We start from the raw sequence: 21,957 nt of genomic DNA, 5'->3' as shown, positions 1-21,957 counted from the left end.
CATCAGTGTTTTAGTCCCTCCTCCCCTGCCAGGATTTCAAATGATGCAGAAAGAGAAGAACTGTTTTGCAGCTGGATTTCAGCATATAAAAATGGTATTTATTCATACTTTTTAAAGGAACAGATTACAGTGATGGGTATATTAGGGGTTTCTGTGTTGTGTGGGGTTCTTTAACACATTTTGGTTCGGAAGCCGGAGTTCCCCTTTAAGATGAACTTCAGATAACTCCATTTACCCTTTATTTTTATTTTGTATATATAAAAGTTATGTTTTAAACTATAAGTGCATCTACAGTTTTAAGAAATGGGTATGAGTTAGTGACACTTTTGAGCCCTGATGCATACTGTATATAGAAGCCCTCTGCAACTAATTAATTGTTTTCATATTATTAGTTTAGCACTGCTGATATCATGAATGTGCAATAAGAGCCTCCCAAGGGGAATTTTTGTGCTCAGTTTTATCACTTCTTACATATAGACCAATAAAACTGAGCAGAGAAGCGCCTGGAGATGTCTGTACTTTTACCGGGACAAAATGCTCCAAGAAATAAAAGAATAAATTCCCAAACTTCAAAAAGCCAATTTATTACGTTTTTTTTTTTTAAGAACAATATAATTTTTTTTCTTTCAAAATAAATACAAAACAGAAAATACACAATAGAACTCAAAAAACATGGCTAAAAAAAATAATAAATGACAAAATATTTAAAAAGAGAGAGAAAAAAAAAAAAAACCTACGGGACAGAATAGCGCTTTGCGTCTCTATGTCAACGTATGAAAGTATTTATTAAGTTCTGTAGTAGAAAGACCCACTTTGCTAAATCTATTGTATAAAGGACCGATGTTATGAACCTAGACCTTAGTACTGACTTTATTCTGCTTTCAGCTCCCGTACATTCCCCGGAAATAAAGAAAAAAGGAAAATAAGGACCCCCCCCCACTGTGTATACAAATGAGAATAATATCTATTCTCTTGCCATGTACATTATGTACAGAAAGAAGCTATAGTCACGGCTGAGACACACGAGCATGTTAGAAACAGGAGACAACATGACTTAGGAATGTCCCCTCTTTGCTGCCGTACTCCATACATTCCTTTGGCAGAAAGGAGGGGGTATATTGCTTGGGGAATTAGAAAGGCAGACAGGGAGTGTGCTCTTGCTAGAAAGATATAGCACCCTGGGGTTGTACTGAGGGAACCCTACACGGCTGCTTCCTGAGGGCACATTTAATAACTTGCTCACATACTCTGTAAATTGTGTCTTCCCCATCCAAAGGCATTTAGGGTGGAACGCCATTCAATAAGTAGTTTACTTTTTTTTACCTTTAGTATGATGCAGGCAGCGACATTCTAAGACAATTTGCAGTTATCTTCTTACTTTTTATTATTTAGCAGCTATCTGATTGCTAGGGTTCAATTTACCCTAGCGACTAGGCAGTCAGAGACAGAGACTGGAAGATGACTAGGAACAGGGTCTAAAGAGAAATAAGGAATAAAAAGTGGCAATAACAATAAAATTGTAGCTGGAAGGTGGAAAAGGAAAGCCAGTAACTCATAAAACTATACACAACAAAGAGCAATGGGAATATTGCTAAGAATATGGTATTCTGTAACATACTTTATAGTTAAATTAAAGGTTAACTAACCCTTTATATAACAATTCTGTTCACAAGGCAACAGTGCAGGACCAGGTGCTACTTTGTACCAACAACTAAATTTCACCCAAAGTCTTGAAGCTGCACTGTACATATGTTCTGCATGGTCATTAAGGCTTTGTGGCTATAAGTCTGCTTCCCCTTGAGAATATATATATATATATGTATGTAAGGACTGCTGAGACACAACAAATAAATAACATTTAGTTACAAAAATAAAAAGACGTCTGCCGATTGAATGTGGGTGAATTAAAGTTCTTCACAATTACTGCTGAACTGGGGAAACAATGGCCACTTCTGCAGTGGGTTCTAGAGCTCAAAAAAGGACAAAATCCCAGGGGAAGGATGGGGATATCTGGGTTAGATGTAAGGCTGTAGTTTGGCAGGAAATGTCTGCATTGTGTTTACCTGGTAAGGGCAAGAAAAAGAAAATATTTAGAATCCTGCTTGCCCCAAATGCACACTACCCTGGGACATAGTAACTGTGTATGTGTTATAGCTCTTATGCTGCCCAGCTGTGCCACGTGTATTTAATCAAATTCTACACCTACTGTATAAAGGGAATGCAACCCCAAAAGTAAAACAGACATTATAAACAACTTTCCAATATACATTCATCACACACTTTCACTTTCAAGTTATTTATAAATGTAGTCCAGTCCGGTCTTGGCTGAGGGAGAGCTCAAGAATCACAACCAGGAGAGCAGAAAGGCAGAGACAGACAGCAAAATCATTTACAAATAACTTTAAAACCTCTAATATATTTAAAATGAATGTATGTTGGCATTCTATTTCTTTCAACAGGCAAATCTTGTGTTTATGTTTGGGTTTATATCCCCTTTAACAACAATTTATTGCTAACCCAGAGAAACCAATTTAAAGGGAGGGCAGCTAATTTATTTATTCAGTTTTGTACAAATGTTTTTTTTCTTTCTATAACCCAAGTTATATATATGTAGTGGAGGTTTGTTTTAAAAGGGCCTAGAGTTAAAATATTCTCTTTAATCTCAGCGCTAAGTTTGTATAAAATTATTACACTGCAGAATTCTCATATCTACTATTTTTATGATTAAAAAAAAAAAAATATCTAAATTTTGTGACTGCAATTAAAAATGGTGTCTTTAGAATTGAGGCCCCCATGGCATAAAAGACTTTGTTGGTTAAGGGCTGTCCAACCTCTGACCAAGCTATTCCCCCTTTTTAGATTGTACCCACTGCCAAATGCAGCCATCCTAAGAGCAAAATTCTATAATATGTTGGTATAAAATCAGGTCCTACAATAAAGGGTAGGACAAGGGCAACACAACCCCATAGAGAGTTCCATTGTGCCCCCCCCCCCGGACGCCCTAATATATATCTACATACTCTACATTACAGTCAGGCTCAATCTTAATCTGTACAGTTCCCCTGGGCAATAACCCATGGCAGCCAATCTGATTTTCCCTTAATTGTTTTGCAGCTGGATCGCTGATTGGTTGCCAAGGGTGACTGCCCAGGTGCAAATTTGCCCAGCATTAGTAAATGAGCCCAGGGCCAATAGGTGACAATTCAAAGGTCCAGAGAAAGCGGAGACATATAAGGCCGTTTTTTGTGGATCAGGATGGGTCAGACCTTACTTAACCTACAACTGAAAACAAAGGCAACAGTTGTGCATACAGTAAAGACAGACAGCACATAGAAAATAAAAAGGGAGGATTAGTTGACCTTTAAACATCATTGATGACAGATAACCGTACAGGAGAGGCAAACACCACCTAAACTAAGTTAAATAAAACAATGCAGTGTTCAGAGCAGCAAGACCACATTGCAATGATACCGGTAGTAAAGATTTGTGGTGTTTTGTCCAATTCCTTTGCTGGAGAAACAAAAGGCTGCCCATTACCCTTAAGGTTAGCTCACTAACCGTAGCATTTCTGCAATGCAGCTGCAGCAACTGAGTTCAAAACTCCCTAGGGGTACTTGACCTTTAATATGGACTTTTAGCATGATGCAGACAGTGATATCCTGGGACAGCTTGCAATTGGTCTCCATTTTCTATGGAATTTGTGTTATTTTCCTTTGGGTTCAGCAGCTCTGTAGTTTGAATTTGAGCAGCAATCTGGTTGCTAGATAGAGGAGTTCAGATAATGAATAGGAGAGGGGCTCAACAGAACAGGTAAGTAATACAAAGTAACAATAAAATTGTAGCCTCAGAGAGAAATAGTTTTTGGCAGCCAGGGTCAGTGACAGCTAGAAAGAGGCAGAAAAGGAAGGCAAATAATCAACAAAAAATGAAGACCAATTGAAATGTTGCAGAGAACAGGACATTCTAGAATATACCATAAGTTACCTTAAAGGTAAAACCACCCCTGTCTGTCTGAAGAGGAACTCTTAACAATAACAGTAAAAAATATTTAAAAGAGCAACAATAAAAGGTCAACTTAACCCATAGAAAAGGGTCTGTTTAAGCAAAATAGGAGAGTATGAAGATTTTAAATTATTACGATTAATAAATAAGGTTCCCCATTCTACTCTTCCCTTCATTCTGTTCCACCAAAGCTTTCCCTTACGCTGTTACAGAACTGAATCTGTAGAGGCAACTCGGAATCGCAATTTGTGATACAATAAGGTCAACGTTACACAGCGGGGCCTACAAATAGGCCAAATGTGAGAACTTCCTTCATCCTTTTGCTTCTTTATGATAACTAGACACGCAAGAATGAACATGGAGAGTATTGTGTATAAAAGAGTCCCGTAGAAGATCAAGGAGGACCGCACAGTTCTATAAAGACACAGCTGACAGGTGAAACGTCCCTACAGCTTCCTGCAGGGGAAATGGGAGTTACAAAGAGTAGAAATCACTGCTATCAATGGTCAGCCAGCAACCACTCTGCACAGTTCCTCGCTCCGTCTCACCTTTTGCAGTCACAGAGGCTAAGTGTTTTCCTATATGCCGTTACTTCTTCCCCCTGCTCTTGCCCCCTCTTCTAGGGTCTAGAAGCAGAAATAACCATCACTTATGAATATCTACAGCTATAAGCCATGTTGGGCAGTTCCAGAGGGCGTGGTGCTCATTTTTTTTTTATCTTGATTGACAGTGGCGTGCAGGAAGCTTCCGTCGTTTCCTGCTGTGGAGATGGCAACGCTAGTCGCTCTCACTGGATTCACTGCTTGGATCGCCCTGTACTTTGTTACGGTGCTGCATGGCACGGTCATAGGCGATCTGCACAGATTTGCGGATGTTTGATTTTCTTCCTTCCAGCATCTTCTCCTTATCCAATTCCCGGTTCATGCCGAGAGGGACTAACTTTGTCCGAGGAAGCCACTGCCTGCATGAGAGAAAGAAATGTATGATCAGTTTCCAGCCACCATTACATAGTATCCAAGGCTATAGTGATACTAATATCTACAGTTAGTATTAGTGGCTGTATATATAGTTTATGTATGCGAGTGTATAGATTGGTAGGTGTGGGTTGTATGTGCTGGGTTTACTTGGAAGGGTTGAACTTCCCTATTTAAACTATGTAACAATTACACTGATTGTGTCTTTAACAATATCTACACTCAGTATTTTCTGCTTAATGTGCTCAGTACAGGGAAATACCTGTGTTTCCAGTGATTTTTGGTATCTACCTATACAGGCGATGAACAGACTTAGTGGGCTGTTTCTGCAGAACTGTGCTTAGTACAATGGCATCCCTATGCTGGTATCTAGGGGGTATATTTATCATGCTGTGTAAAAAGTGGAGTGAGGCATTATTGGTGATTTTGCCCAGGGCAACCAATCAGCAATTAGATTTCAACAGTTAGAAAACCAAAGCAAAGCATCTGATTGGCTGGTCTGAGCAACATTACCGGTAACGTTTTACACAGCATGATAAAAATACCCCTTGCTGTAACACTGCCTTGAGCTAGGATACCCACAGTGGGTTGCTTCAACAAAGGAAAGTGACTTGCCTCCAGTGAAACACACACCAGTGCCAGAAGTGACACCACTTATGCACAAATGCATATGAAAATGTGCACCACAACATAAGAATGATTTGCCAAAATGATGCATACTTATGTCTGCATTGGTGAAGCACATAAAAGTTGAAAAGCTACAGAGTAGGACATCCATGGACCATGATGGGGGTGGGGCTTCCGAGGGGGAAAGGTTTGCATGGCCATGCAGACTTGGCCCCTCACCAAAAGGATCATATTAATTAAATCATTGGGCCCCTAGGTGTGGAAGGCCCTGCCAAAATGTATAATTCGCCCCAATAAAGAAAACATAAAACAAAAACACCTGATTAGTCAGGACTATATACTAAACTCCACCCACAACCCACAATTTAAAAAAAAAAAAAAAAAGGGGGGGGGGCTTAGTAGTATGAGGCCCTGTGATTCCTGCTGGTGCCACTACCTTTAAGGGCACCTTTACTTTAAGACTTGGTATTGGAATATCCATACAGGCACATATGGTAACTTGCTGGGCAGCCTGTGAGCAAACCCAGGAGTCCCAGCAACACTGCGCCTAATACCCCTTTGCTGGCCTAGCTTTACGGTACAATCACATACACTCCTCGCTGTGGTTCCTGAACCTCTGCACTCACCAGGTTCTCTTGTTGTCAAAAAACAGGACGAGGTAGAGATGCTCTTGTGCCTCTTGGGCCATCTGCTCTCCTAATTTGAGAACATCCACGGGTGGCACAGGAATCGGAACGCCATGGTGAAACACTCCTTCTCGTGGCATTTTTGGGTCAATGATCTTTAAGAAATGGAAAAACTATTTCACTAACAGTGAAATACACGTACAATTGTTTCTTTCAAGTACACTGGGGCTGAGAAATCTGCCACCCACTAGCTGCTCCAAGAGTCCAAAAATCAGTCATCCTCAGCCAGCCAATGACAAAGGGTCTCCAACAGATGGGGGACTGTGTTTGTTATATTATTTGTATGCGGTTACTGCTTGCTATTACCGTGTTTTCCCGAAAATAAGACACTGTCTTATATTTTTTTAAGCTCCAAAATATGCACTAGGTCTTATTTTCAGGGGATGTCTTATTTTTTGATCCTCATGTGCCTTTTTTTTTATTGCCCCCTTTGATCCTCGTGTGCCTTTTTTTTATTGCCCCCTCTGTTATTTCTGTGTCCTCTGATCCTCCTGTGTAACATTCTCGTTCTTACCGGTACCTTGGTCTCTCTCGCGCCGTCGCGCAGTCACTATGGAAGCCGTCTAAGCGATGCGACTTCCTGTTTCCCCTGTGCGCTGCCTGCGTGGTCTCTCTCGCGCCGTCGCGCCGTCACCACTCAATGTGTTATGACGGCGCAACGGCGCCAGAGAGACCACGCAGGCAGCGCACAGGGGAAACAGGAAGTCGCATCGCTAGACTGCTTCCAGGTGGGTGTCTTATTTTCGGGGGGTGCCTTACTTTCCGGGGGGGGGGGGGATGAAAAGGGGGGGGTGCCTTATTTTCGGGAAAACACGGTAGTACAAATACAGTAATGCCACAATACCATGCACACAAGTGGAAACAAACATAGCAACTAAGCAGAACTAGGTGACTGTTCAAATGTAATTGCTGATTGGCTGCTATGGGCAACATCACAGGTGCTGTTTGTCTCCAATGTTAATTAATACGCCACAAGTTGACAGGAGGGGAGGAACAGTTGCCTACCAGAGCTGGATAGGAGGGATAGCCCCGACACTTGGCCCACACCAAGTCTAAAGCTTCTAGAGGGGAATCTTCATCTTCAGACAGCCACCCTGCCCCTCGGCTTTCCAGTCCTTTGCGTACCACTATTGAAAGACAGAAATAGTCACATGTCACAGCTCTGTTTTATAATCTCACACTTCATATAGCGTATTGCAAATACTCTATAATCTCTAAATGTACACAACATACCTAAAAAAACAAAAACAGAGGGAACAGACTTTTTTTCCCCAACACAAAAATTGTGAAAAAAAGTAATCAGATGCATGTCAGGTTAATCATGATATATGGTGGCGAAGACACAAAAAGCTACTTAGTAGCAGCTACTAAACGCCAGAAAATACCCTGCTATAGACAATACTGAAAATTGCCTCTGCTAAAACACACAACTGTTATCAGTAAATGATCAGCATAGCCGGTAGTTGCAAGATATTGGTACCCTTGCCTAAAGGCATACAGCTTTCTTATTTTAATGGTTGTAATGAAGTGATCCCTTGACTGCAACATCACTGATTGCACAAATCATTAGGTGGCTGCTGGCTGGACTACAGTAAAATGATTGGCGCTGCACTAAGGTCTATATGGCGGGGCAGCAATGTGCAGGGTTGTTTTAATGCCTTTGCTTTTCACTATAGCCAACCTCGGTCAGAAACAACCCTAAGCGCTGCTTTTCTGCAGTCCAGAACTTGGAGCAGTGATGATGGTTTCTAAGTAATGCAGCCATCCAAAGACTTTATATCAATTGTATACTGGAAATAGGTTTCTTTTTTAATGCATAACCTGGGAGCATTAGGGTCCCTGGCCACCAAAGTGTTTTGGTTTTCAACTATTAGTCCACCCTTGGGCCCTAATAGTTTTGTTATACAGGGCCCTATGATTACTTATGGCAGCCCTGGCATAGGGGAATTACTTACAGCCGTGCCCGACTCTCCCACCAACGGAGTAAGACTCATTCTCGGTTCCAGATGTATCCTCACTGCTGTAGTCAGCAAAATTATCCCTAGAGAAAGATGGCTTCCCCCGACCCTGCTTGGAAGGAGTTGTGCTGCGAAACAGAACAAAAATGTTCTTACAGTTTGGGCTCAAACATATAACTACAATGCTACCACAAAACTTCTACCGAAATACAAAACCCTGATACAGTTTTCCACTATTCTATTCTACATAGACAGTACAGACTGAATAGAATTCCAAATTACCACTCAAGAAAAAAGGCATTGTGGATGCCCAAGTGTTTGACTACACAATTATTACCTTCAGATTAACTTTTAGTATGTTATAGAATGGCCTATTCCTCAACTTTTAAACTGGTCTTCATTTTTTTTCTTAAAGTTTCTGAACGATTTGCCTTCCTTGTGTGCCTCTTTCCAGCTTTCAATTGGAGGCCACTGACACCAGAAGCCAAAAACTATTGCTCTGTGAGGCAGGAAAGTTATTGTTACTTTTTATCATTTATCTTTCTATTTAGGATCTCTTCTATTGATAATCCTGACTCTTACTCATACCACTGCATGGTTGCTAGGTTATACTGGACCCTAATAACCATATAGCAGCTGAAATTTCAACCCGGAGAGTTGCTGAACAAAAAAGCTAAGTAATTCAAAATATCCACACACTCTATATCATACTAAAAGTTAATGTAATGGTGAACAACCCCTTAATAGTTATTTTGTATTGTAATCACACACTATTGCCACAATTTTAGTTAAAGGAGAAGTAAAGGTAAAACCGCTGCTGGGTGCCAATTTGTTATATGCAGGTAATGCCTAGAAACAACATGGCGGCCCCCAGTACCCTGGGAAAGAGTGCTGGCACTGGGGAACTGTTTAGCTCTCTAAATGGCACCCCAGTTACAGTACCTTTACTTCTCCTTTATCTAGGAAGTAATGCTTCTGCTAAGATTCAGGATCTGCAAACCACACATATATATATATATATAATGCATGTTTTATTACCAACATCTACATCTGCCCTGTATCTTTTCAGTGTTAAATTTCCCTAAGACCCCCAAGCTACAGGTGGCCATGTATAGAAAGTGGCCTAACCTGGTCCTGTCGGAAGCAGCACTGCTGCTGCTGGTGGTGCTGGACTCAGAGTCTGAGCTGCTTCGTGGAAGATTGCAGTCGGTCCGGTAAACCAAAAAACTCTTTTTGACTTGCTGGGTGCTGCTGCTGAAGCCATTTGTAGGCAAATCTTTTTGAGGATAAGGAAATTAAAAGAGAGAAAAAAAAAAAGCAATGTTATTTATTAGTGCTCATTCATTTACTTGTGTGCATGGCATAGCTATTGGGCACAGGGCAACCCCAACATAGGACGGTGGTTACTACAGGACCCTGCCCCCACCAACAACCCCTAGCTTGTGTATCTGAATGATGTGCAAGTAAGGAAGCCAGGCAATGCTGTATTCTGCCTCATTTTTGTACTCTAAACCCAGCTCTGCCAAACGTAAATTAGCCCTCTAGTCTCCGAAGTTGGTTTTATATTGTTATATTTTATTTTCCTATCTTCTATTCAGGCCCCCTCCATATCTCCAACTGACCTTCCAGTCCTTCATTGAAACCACCACTTGGGTTCTAGGTAAAAGCAACCAGATAGGTGCTTAAATTCCAGACTGTAAGGGCGAAGACAAACGAGGCGATAAGTCACCGTGATTTTTAAAAATTCAGTTGCGGTGAGTAATCGCCATTGCTATAATAATGGGGATTAGTCCAGAACGGCATATTTCTCATGCGGAGGCTTGTTTGTCCACGTACGGAATTAGTTGTCGTGCGTTTTGATCTTTAAAAATCGCAGCAACCAATAGGCCTGTTTGTCTTTACCCCTAAAGCTCCTGAACAAAACAAAGGTATAAAAGTCCAATTGTAAAGTGTCTTACCAAATACTAATTGAGCCCATGAATAGCTGCAACCTCCAACAGCAGCTGGTTGGCTGAGGGACTTGCATGACCCCATCCTAGCAAGCAACAGCGGCAATTGCGAAACATACTGGGATGCACTGCATCTTTCCAAACGGCACATACCATCAAGCAAATTATACTTTGAAAGCTATTTTTCCCCACAAATAATCCTATCTGCATTTGCAAATAACTTCAAAATGAAGATACTCTTTTTAAAGGATGTATATTGAAAAGTGGCTTAGAATGATATTTCCGTCATAAAGCAAAAAACTGATTTTGGGTTTCCCTTGAAATCAGCAAAGCGCCACTTTTGCACACCGCAGTGCCTTCATTAACAAATACCTGGTAACCTTTGCCTGCATTTAATAGGGGCCCAGGGTTAGTAAATAGCAGCTTTACTCCTGGACCCTTCATCTGGGAGTTCCAAGGATGCATCAAGGTAGCATTTCAGCTGCCCATTCAGGTCCCTCAGACCAATGCAGCAGCTTATCTGCCTGTGTATGAGCACCCCCGATGGCCCTACCCAACCAATATTTGCCCTAAATTTGGGCAGGTTTTATTTTCCCGTTGGATCAGAGACCGCATTAGCTTGTTGATGCAGCTCTGGGTCCAATGGCCCATACACCTGCCGTTTCAATTTGATCGTTAAACCCTTGAATTAGCCCGATATCACACACCTTAGGTGGGCATATCGGGAGAAGATGCGCTTGTTTAGTGACTCTGCCAAACATGTGGATCTTACCGTGTATGGCCACCATTAGAAAACCATACACTGACTGATGTTGCCAAGCAATAGTGATTCCTATTTTACTTTAAAGGTGGCATGTGGCTATATTTGTGTCACTGATATAACATTTTTCATGCCCTTTTGGTGGGATGGCCAGAGCCAGGGCTGACCCAAAACACATGGTATTGTATCTTTGTTTAGCCTTAGTTCTCTTTTATATGCAACTTGTGCTCCACTAAAACCCTTCAAAAATATCTGTATGGTTCCAGTGTGATAGCATACCGGACACAGAACCACCTTACCTAAAGAGGGTTCCTCTGCTGACTTTTCACTGTCACTGTCGCTATCAGAGCTTGAAGTTGGCCGAGGGCTTCGGACTCTCTTTCGCCTTTGAGATCCCCCTGTGACAGACAGCTGTGGGGGACCAATGGGGCTGCTGATCTGTCCCGATGAGAGCTGATTGTCTCTATTCTTAGGTGGCCTTCCTGGTCTCTTAGGTGGTCCTGCAGTTTTGGGGTTCTTCTTAGAGAAAAGGACAGAAGTCCTTCTACCAACTTCATGAGCATTGGTGGAGGAAGTGTTTGGGCCAAGTCCTGAGAGGAGAAAGATAGACAGGGTGGAGAAAGCGCAGAATGTTTAGATATAGAGAGCCGGGAGGGAAATATAGGGAAGGGTAAAAGTGAAGAACGAGAAATGAAGAGAAGAATATGGTACAAAGGAAAAGGAAGGAGAAGGAAAAGTCATGTGTTTATTTTCTTTCCATAAACAACACAAACAGCCCTAGCGGATAGAGAATTCCGCTGTCTCATAATTATTTATTGCAACTCTGAACCACACCTTCCTGCACACCAAAAACACAAATGGGGCAAATAGCAAGTTTTAAATAAACACACTTTATTGATAGAAAAATCCAAAACAGTACCCAAGAGTATTTTTATCAGAATGCACAGTGTACAAAAAAAAAAAAATAGGGGAGGGAAAAAAGTCTGACGCAGCAAATCTACATCAGGAAAAGTGAACAAGGTTACAGGTTGGGAACGTATTTGCAAATAAACATAGCAGTGATTAGCCATACTGTCTGCCCGCTCCTCACAGACGGTAGTACAGGTATGGGAGCCATTATCTGGAAACCCATTATCCAAAAAGTTCTGAATTATGGGAAGGCCATCTGCCATAGAGATCATTCTAAATTTTAAAAATGATTTCCTTTTTTATCTGTGATAAAAAAAAAATCAGTACCTTGTACTTGATCCCAACTAAGATATAATTAATCCTTATTGGAGGCAAAACAATTCTATTGGGTCTAATTAATGTTGAAATGATGTATTCATAGACTTATGGTATGGAGATCCAAGTTATGGAAAGACCCCTTATCTGCAAAACCCCAGGTCCCGAGCATTCTGGATAATGGGTCCTATACCTGTACTAGAAACACAAATGGAGGGGAAATGGCTGGGAACATTCATTACAAACAGGGGTAATTTTACTCCTTAGTAATCCAGAACAACAGTCAGCTCTGATTGGTTGAACCTAATAGGACATTCTCATTGGTGGTTTAGTGTTACTAGTTACAGGTGTAAAATGCATCTCTGTTCTCTGAACTTCCCCCAAATTCATACATGCTCTATAATCTCAAATCCCCATCAAAAAGATTGGACCCTTTAGAGTTACAGAACAGAAATGTTCTACCCAACTGTATACATAATAGTTTATAAGTATACAGACCCAAAAAAATCACATTTATGATAAAAACTAGGGATGCAGCAAATTCAATATTTAGTATGGGACCCAGCCAGCAACTGGAAGACTCGGCAAAAAACAATTCTGGACCCTAATTCTGTATGACCTTAGAGTCTCATGAAGGCTTTAAAAGTTGACAAATGCTCATACAGGTATGGGACATGTTATCCAGAATGCTCAGGACCTGGGGTTTTCCAGATAAGGGGTCTTTCTGTCATTTGGATCTCTGTGCTTTAGTCTGCTAAAAATCATTTAAACATGAAATAAACCCCAATAGGATTGTTCTGCCCCCAATAAGGGGTAATTATATCTTAGTTGGGATCAAGTACAGGTACTGTTTTATTATTACAGAGAAAAGGGAATCATTTAACCATTAAATAAACCCAATAGGGCTGTTCTGCCCCCAATAAGGGGTAATTATATCTTAGTTGGGATCAAGTACAGGTACTGTTTTATTATTACAGAGAAAAGGGAATCATTTAACCATTAAATAAACCCAATAGGGCTGTTCTGCCCCCAATAAGGGGTAATTATATCTTAGTTGGGATCAAGTACAGGTACTGTTTTATTATTACAGAGAAAAGGGAATCATTTAACCATGAAATAAACCCAATAGGGCTGTTCTGCCCCCAATAAGGGGTAATTATATCTTAGTTGGGATCAAGTACAGGTACTGTTTTATTATTACAGAGAAAAGGGAATCATTTAACTATTAAATAAACCCAATAGGGCTGTTCTGCCCCCAATAAGGGGTAATTATATCTTAGTTGGGATCAAGTACAAGGTACTGTTTTATTATTACAGAGAAAATGAAAAAAAAAAAAAAGTATTACTTGGTTAAAACAGACTCAGTGGAAGATGGGCTTCCCATAATTCTGAGCATTCTGGGTAACTAGTTTCTGGATAAAGGATCCAAAACCTGTATAGGAACTAAGGGTTCAAATTTGACTGAGAATTTCAACTCATACAAAACAATGGATAATTTGGTACAACTCTAGTCAAAAAACCTAAATCCCAATCAGTTCCACCTGGCACATCCACGAGCCGGTCAGCCCGAAAGGGAATGGGAACCTAGAAGCTGGCTCCGGTGGTCAGAAAGAGTTCCACAAAGCGCTGTAGTGACACAGAAGACTGCAGAAACATAAAGACATGAAATGTTCCCCCCAAGAACATAAGTAATAAAGCACAATCTCATTGGCTGCCATTAGCCTACATTCATAAACTGCTAATTAGCTCAGTAACCCACGAATGGGCTCCATGCCTGCCCTACTCTGTAGTCCTGCCTGTGCTTACTCGCTGGCTGCTGTAGGAACAGTAAGCAGTAGTAAAGTAATAATAGTAGTAGTGCTGCTTAACTGGTTTCCCTTTCTACTTTCACAGTCATTATCTGATGACAGAGAGTGAAAAAACAACTTCCAGTCTATGAAAGAATACAGGAATTATAATTCACGTTTTTACAAGCAGATTGTATGAGTCTACAATCTGGTTATGCATCTCAAGCTATAGTATGAGTATATGCGAAAAAGAAACCCAATAGAGACAAATGACAATACATACAGTGTATATGCACATTAATCACAGTCAGGGGACCCCCTACAGCCGCCGTCAGTCTACAGCAAAGCCCTTAAATGTATTGTGTTTCATAATGAATTGACGGTTACACTTCCCCTGTCCTACAGCAGTTACACAAGAAAGATAAATACCTGACAGCATTACGTATGCAGGCATTGTTACTATATAGTGAATAATGTACCCCCTACTGTAAAATGTAAGGATATTTTAAGTCAGTGAGGAGCTTCATGATCATATAAAAATTACGAGGCCAAAGGCTGAAGGCCATGGAACTCCAAGGTGACTTCTACAATCCTTATATTTCACAACAGAGAGTACTGTATATTATTGATTACACAAGTTTCACTGGTGATCAGAGAGGTCTGATTCAAACACATTTTGCAGTGTGTAAAGGGTCTTTGCAGGTACCTTGCTTTTCTGCAAATAAAATATTCTGTGGCAGCAACAGACATGCATTGTATGAGAAAGACTGCCCTGCCCAATAGGATGAAAGTCTAACTGGAGACCTGTGGGCCACATGTGGCCCTCCAAGAGATTTTTACAGCCCCCAAGACCTACGTGTGTGACACTGTGGTTGTACAGGAGACCCACTGGCAAGAAATGATAGAATGGCCGATTCTAAGCAACTTTTCAAATGATCATTATTTTTTTTTTTATTATAGTTTTTGAACTATTTGCCTTTTTCTTCTATTCACAGGTTTCAGTTGGGGGTCACTGACCCAGACAGCCAAAAACCTATTGCTCCGTGAGGCTACAGTTTTGTTATTGTTACTTTGTATAACTTTTTTTATTCCTCCTCCTATGCATATACCAGCCTCTCATTCAAACCAAAATTGCGAAGGCAATTTTTTTTTTATAGTTATTGAATTATTTACCTTCTTCTTACTCTTTAAATTTTCCAAATGGGGGTCACTGACCCCAAGAGCACATAAACGATTGCTCTGAGGCTACAATTTTATTGTTATTGTCGTTTTTAATACTTATCTTCCTAGTCAGGCTCTCTCCTATTAATATTCTAGTCTCTCATTCAAACTACTGCCTGGTTGCTAGGGTAACTTGGACCCTAGCAACCATATAAACTGCTGAAATCCCAAACTGGAGAGCTGTTGAACAAAAAGCTCTCCCTCTACATTATATTAAAAGTTATTTCAAAGCTTTAAATGTAACCCACCCCCAGCAACAGATCTGCCTCTCTCTTTTCTGAAAGCATTACTGGAATTGCCTACTCTTCACTATGCTTTGCTTCTATTTTGGGACTTTTGGTCCCCTTTCAAATGAGGATATCCTCCAGGCTAAAACAAGTGTATTAAAATATACTCATTATTCAAAACATCTAAACCACTGTGCTTGTGCAGAAATGGGTGCTTGTAGGCAGATGAGGCCAGTCAGCTTTCGGCCATAATCCTCCTGTTTGTTTGCACAAACATGATCCCAATGGGAAGTCGGTAAATCCAGCTGATAATCAGACTTGCATGCACCCATGCCTTCCATAATGGCAGTGTTTCAGGGAAGTGTATCCAGGCCTACTCTGCTCAATACTGCTGCACATGTGGGTAGACATATTGGTCAGTAATCTGGCCGATTGTACATAGGGATGAGCAGGCCGATCTACCTGTGTGTATTGGGCTTTAAAGGAAACAAAAAAAGAAAAACCCTTTTTGACATGAGCATATTTTTATATAGACAAACGATTTCTCAAAATGAGCAGAAACCATGATAGTCTGCCTCGGACTAGCCCCCTAGGATTCCCCTAGGATGACATTTAATCTCTATATCATCATGTCCCATACTGAAGTGATGCATTCTGGGACTTGTTCCTCTGCTTTGCCGACAAGTTGCACACCAGGGGGACTTCAAGTAACAGAAGCCATTACTTCAATATGGAACAAGGTGAGAGAAAGGAGGGTGGGAAATAATCCATGGGAATCAAAGGGAGACTATCATGGTTTCCTCTTAACCTGAAGTTTAAATAAAATTATATGTGCGGATGTTCTGCTGCTTTGTGTGTATTCTGAATAAGGCTTTATTATACACTTTACTAGTCACAGCTCTATTTTTATATGTATATATAATACAAAATGATTGCAGTGCAAGAAATCACAAGGAATACATTCAAGCAAATATAAATAATGCTAAAGGAGAACTAAACCCTAAAAATGAATATGGCTATAAATGCCATATTTTATATGATAAACTGACTGCACTGGCTTAAAAGTGTCAGCATCTCTATAGTAGTAATGATACAGGCTGTTACAGTTGTCAAAGGAGCTCTCTTGGATACTTGGGGAGTTACTTGGGGCATCCTTGGAGGCAAAAATCTTCCCTGCTAAAGGGCTGTGGGGGCCTTGGGCTGGTACAGAAGCACAAAACAATGAACAACATGTCGGCCCTACTTCTTTAGTTAGGCTTTAGCTCTCCTTTAAATGTGGGTTATACAACCTGGGCATTAGGTCCTTAAAAGGAGTTAATATTGTTAGTCCTTGCACATTTAGTACCACATCAGATGCAGTATAAGCCAACCAGAATTCAGCACCAGGCCAAAAAAGCATTTAGGAATATAAAGCATATATAAGTATTTGTTACAGAGGCTGAACAATGCACTAACTGCCATGAAGGTCAGAACGTGACCCTTGCAGCTGCCTCTATATGCCGACATTGGTAACTGCACTTCCAATTAGGCACCCCCTTCTATCTGACCCATCCAATCTCCTTTGATTTTCCCAGGGATTCATTGCACCTTCAATTCATGACTATATTATCCCTTGCACCTGTGTAGTATAGTTATAAATTGAAGGTGCAATGAATCCCTGGGAAAATCAAAGGAGATTGGATGGTTCAGGGATAATACAAAGTACCCTGGGCTGGTGCTATTGTCTTTAAGGCACTGAAGTAAATGCCCAAAACCCTCAGCCCTGTTATCTTTAATGTTATGCAGAGATGTGTTGGCAGTAGGGTTGACATTCCTGCTTTAAAAGCGAAAAATAAAATACAGGTATGGGATCCCTTATCCGGAAACCCGCTAACGAGAAAGTTCCGAATTATGGAAAGGCCGTCTCCCATAGACTCTATTATAAACGAATAACTCTAATTTTTTAAGTGATTTCCGTTTTCTCTGTAATAATAAAACAGTACCTGTACTTGATCCCAACTAAGATATAATTACCCCTTATTGGGGCAGAACAGCCCTATTGGGTTTATTTAATGGTTAAATGATTCTCTTTTCTCTGTAATAATAAAACAGTACCTGTACTTGATCCCAACTAAGATATAATTACCCCTTATTGGGGGCAGAACAGTCCTATTGGGTTTATTTAATGGTTAAATGATTCCCTTTTCTCTGTAATAATAAAACAGTACCTGTACTTGATCCCAACTAAGATATAATTACCCCTTATTGGGGCAGAACAGCCCTATTGGGTTTATTTCATGGTTAAATGATTCCCTTTTCTCTGTAATAATAAAACAGTACCTGTACTTGATCCTAACTAAGATATAATTACCCCTTATTGGGGGCAGAACAGCCCTATTGGGTTTATTTCATGGTTAAATGATTCCCTTTTCTCTGTAATAATAAAACAGTACCTGTACTTGATCCCAACTAAGATATAATTACCCCTTATTGGGGGCAGAACAGCCCTATTGGGTTTATTTCATGGTTAAATGATTCCCTTTTCTCTGTAATAATAAAACAGTACCTGTACTTGATCCCAACTAAGATATAATTACCCCTTATTGGGGGCAGAACAGCCCTATTGGGTTTATTTAATGGTTAAATGATTCCCTTTTCTCTGTAATAATAAAACAGTACCTGTACCTGTACAAGTTATGGAGATCCAAATTCCCCGAGCATTCTGGATAACAGGTCCCATACCTGTATTGGCTATAGTACAAATCATGCAATTTATAATTGTACCCCACTGGACACTGAGACAAGGCCAATCCCAAAGCAGCATTCTGCAATTTATGGAAAACCCACCACATCATTTGCTACTGTACATCTCTCCCTTTAAACCGGCCATTAGGAAATCATTAGTGCTGGTCCAAACGTCATTGTGCATAGAATGTGATTTTATTATTATGAGCTCCGTCAACTTATTCTCAAAGAAAAAAATGATTGGCTTCCATTAGAGACCGCATAAAAGACTGCAAAAGCGGAGTTAGCCCTTTATTAGTGAGAGGTATATCAAATGTTCCAAGCAGCATATGTAACAGACTCCTTCCTGATAATGAACAGGGTGCGTTCCATAGCTACACATTTCCCATAATGCCACTGGGCACACAATGTTGCAAGCCAAGTAATGGCACTGGGATATAGGTTTGTTTTCTCATTCATGATGTCCCTACCATGCTCCTTGTGGGGCATAAAAAGGACCTGATCACCCTGGCAGTTCCCAAAGAAGGTACATTTATTATTATTACAGGCAACTATTTTACAAGTAGCCATATATTTCCTTCCTGAAATTTCAGACTCCTAAAAAGGATACCTACAAAGTGAAATTCTTACTGCAGCTCTCAGAAATCTCTCAGCCTAAGGTGAATATGATCCCTTTATATAGTATCCCTTTAATTTGACTGAAAGCAAATTAAAGGGATAATATACCAATCTATATAGCTCAATATGAAATGGTTCAGTGTCCTTCTGAGTACTTTTGCAAAATACATTCAATATTTTTGCTTTCAGATTCAAGTTGTTCACTGCTAATATCATGAATCTGTAAAAGATACACAGAGCTACTAGTAACTACAGACAATGCTGATTATTTACTGATAATTGTCCCTACATTTGTTTTAGCAGAGGCAATTCTCAGTACTATCTAAGACAGGGTATTTTCTGGCGTTTAGTAGCGGTGACAAGTAGCTGCATCTGAGCACAGTGGGGATCATTCATAAACACTGGGCAAATCTGTAGCTAGGAGGTAACTCATAGCAACCAGTCATTAGCTTTTCCTCAGCCAGCTGCAGGTAGAACAATAAAAACAAACTTCTGACTGGCTGCCATGGGTTACTGCCCAGGTGCTAATTTGCTCCAGTAGTTATTCCTTGCATTAAAGTGCACCTATCACCCTCTGTTTCCCCCACAAGAGGTGTGGGAAACAATTTTCTAAAAAAAACAGTCCTGCCAGTGCTAGGCTGCCCGCAGGGAGTTCCTGGTGTGGGCGGCCATGTTTTTTGAAACGCATAATGCCCAAGTCTCCCTGTTAGCTCATTATGCGCATGATGTAAGCGAAGTGGATGCAATTCACCCTCCTACATCACAGGCATGCACATATTGAGCTGTGTGGCACGGATTTATTATGCGGATGTGAATGTCACAACATAGCTGCCACACATGGAGCTCTAGCGTTGGCATTGGCTATAAAAAAAAAATGCTATTGTTTCCCCCAGCCGGAGCGTGGGCTTGCACCTCTGGTGGGGGAAATGATATGAGAGTCATAGCTGCCCTTTAAGATATTCATCACATTCACCTTAATGTTGTTATGCAATCAATTCACCAAGATCTTTTCATGCAGGGAACCTCTACAGAGGCGGATGTTGATTGGAGGAGCCAAATGTGGATATTTCTAGCAGCCATAATGATAAAATTGGTAGATGGGGCAGAGTTCAATCTGGAAGCACCAGCTATATACTGCAATATTGTTTGCATTAGCGCTTATGTGCAGTATACAACATTTTCTTAGGACACTAAGGGGATTATGTAATAAAAGGCACTAAATTTGCCCAGGTAGGCAACCAATCAGCAGGTAGAATTTACAGGTCACCTGTTTGAAAGTCAGGTTGCTATGAGTTACTGCTACTGGGCAAACGTAGTGTCTTTTATAACATATAGGGGCAAGATCTGTGTCCTTGAGAAACATGTCATTAATGTAAGGCTATACTACCTGCCCAGACTATTAAGCAGAAAAGGTCACTTGAACAGATATTTCACAAAGGTTCAACTAACAAGCTTTGGTCCTTTTCTCACCTACACAGTTAGGGGGACTGAACCATGTTTTACCCCTAGCGGCATCATCTTAATCACAAGTTTGTGGACTGCACTAAAAAAAAAAAAAAAAAAAAAAAGACAAAGCGTTGCAGCACATTCATTGGCAGAAAAGTTTGGTGTGGGTGAAATAACCCAAAACAAAAAATACAGATTCCTAAACATGATTTCAGATTTTTTAAGTATAAAAAAAATAAATAAAAAAAGGGGTGGGGGGGGAAGGAAAAGTGCCATACAAAAACCACCACACACAAATGTAAACAGATTCACAATGAAAACAGAGCTGCAGAAGAGGGCCCTGAGATCAGAAAGCAGTCTGAACTAACAATGGTCAGTACCTTTCCCGGTCTCTTGGCTGCTGCTCTCTTCTGCAGCACTGTCCGTCTGTCCATCCTTCTCTGAAGGGCCGTGCAAAGGCAGGGCTCCTCTCCCGGCTGAGCTGTGCCGCTCAGAGCCACCGTCCCTTCTGGATTCTTGTTGGTAAACCATCTTCCTACGGATCGACGTGATCTCCTTGCGGATCATCTTGGCCCGGCGCGCTCGTCCTATGCTTTGCTTACTTGCATTCACCTCATCCAGTCTCGCCAACTGGACTTTCAGCTGCTCCTCTAAAGGGAGTTGCTTGCGGCTGTCAGACAGATGAGCACGCTCAAAGTCTGAAAGGCACAAAATACAAAGTTAGAAAACTGCTCAAGTAAAATACAACATTATTAAAAGAAAGAAAAAAACCCAAAACAGTAGCAAATTTTCTTATTCTGAAAACAGGAATTTCCTGTCAATAAAAAGGTTTTCTTTTTTTGTTATCCCTGCCAATCTCATTAGACTGCTTCCATCTAAATTACTCAATTTGATGAACAGTGAAAAGAGGAGGAATATTGGCTCTACCTTTCCTATATCTATGCCTATTTGGATAGATTACAACAGTTTTGCCCATGAATTGCTTAAAGGTTAACAAACTCTTCTCTGGTTCTTAGCAGTCAAATCAGACAAAAAGTATTCACTTTTCCAGAAAAATGCCAACATAAGAAAAAGGGGGGCCTTCTCCTACAGAAGTCACAGAAGTGTCAGATTTAGTCTGGCCTATATAACAATAGATGAAAGCAAAGAATTAATAGCAAATCAAATTCAAGTTCAACACAGAGAGCAAACAGTGGCCCTTCACTGGGGGCCATTTAAAAATACTGGGCAAATTTGGGTAGTTACTCATGACAACCAATCAGATGGTTTCTTTCAGTGTTTAACCTGCAGCTGACTGGAAAAATTTAGCCTCTGATTGGTTACTATGGGTAATTTGCTCAGTTTTTTTTTTTCATATGAGCCCCACTGTATCCAAGGCACCACCACCTTTGCAGCAGAACCTTTAAGCTAACATTTAGTATGTTACAGAATTGACTATTCCTATCTGTGAGCTTACAAACTTATTGTTACTGTTACTTTTTATTACTTATTTCAATTCTGCTATGAATGATGTATAATCCATAAAGCGCTGTGTACATGAGTCGGCACTATATAAATACCAGGAAACAAAAACAAGATATATAACTATTTGGGGCCTCTCTTGTTAGTCCATCAGTCTCTCACTGCCTGGTTGCTGGGGTAAACAAGCTAAACCTGTTTGTCATTGGTATGCGATTTCCTACTTTTAAAACCAAATGGTGACCAAAAAAATAAACCAGAGAGACAGAGTTTTTTTTAAAGAACCATATCAGTTC

General features: G+C 40.5%; 1 protein-coding gene across 3 annotated transcripts in view; it reads right to left on the bottom strand.

Annotated features, from left to right (window-relative positions):
* Positions 1-559: 559 nt before the first annotated feature.
* The window catches only part of brpf1 (bromodomain and PHD finger containing 1), a 33,700-nt gene continuing 12,302 nt past the window's right edge, over positions 560-21,957 (bottom strand). For 2 of the 3 annotated variants that reach the window (XM_012960522.3, XM_012960523.3), the window contains 7 exons: positions 20,584-20,901; positions 11,256-11,546; positions 9,376-9,523; positions 8,245-8,375; positions 7,295-7,416; positions 6,230-6,384; positions 560-4,963 (listed from right to left, as the gene is read on the bottom strand). In XM_012960522.3, coding sequence (XP_012815976.1) covers positions 4,780-4,963; positions 6,230-6,384; positions 7,295-7,416; positions 8,245-8,375; positions 9,376-9,523; positions 11,256-11,546; positions 20,584-20,901 — 1,349 coding nt within the window. In that variant the 3' untranslated portion in view covers positions 560-4,779. 3 annotated transcript variants of the gene reach the window in all.

The sequence above is a fragment of the Xenopus tropicalis genome, chromosome 4 (assembly GCF_000004195.4).
Source record: "Xenopus tropicalis strain Nigerian chromosome 4, UCB_Xtro_10.0, whole genome shotgun sequence".
Lineage (NCBI taxonomy): Eukaryota > Metazoa > Chordata > Amphibia > Anura > Pipidae > Xenopus > Xenopus tropicalis.
Note: the sequence above shows the minus strand (reverse complement) of the source record. Positions and strands in the feature narration are given on the sequence as shown.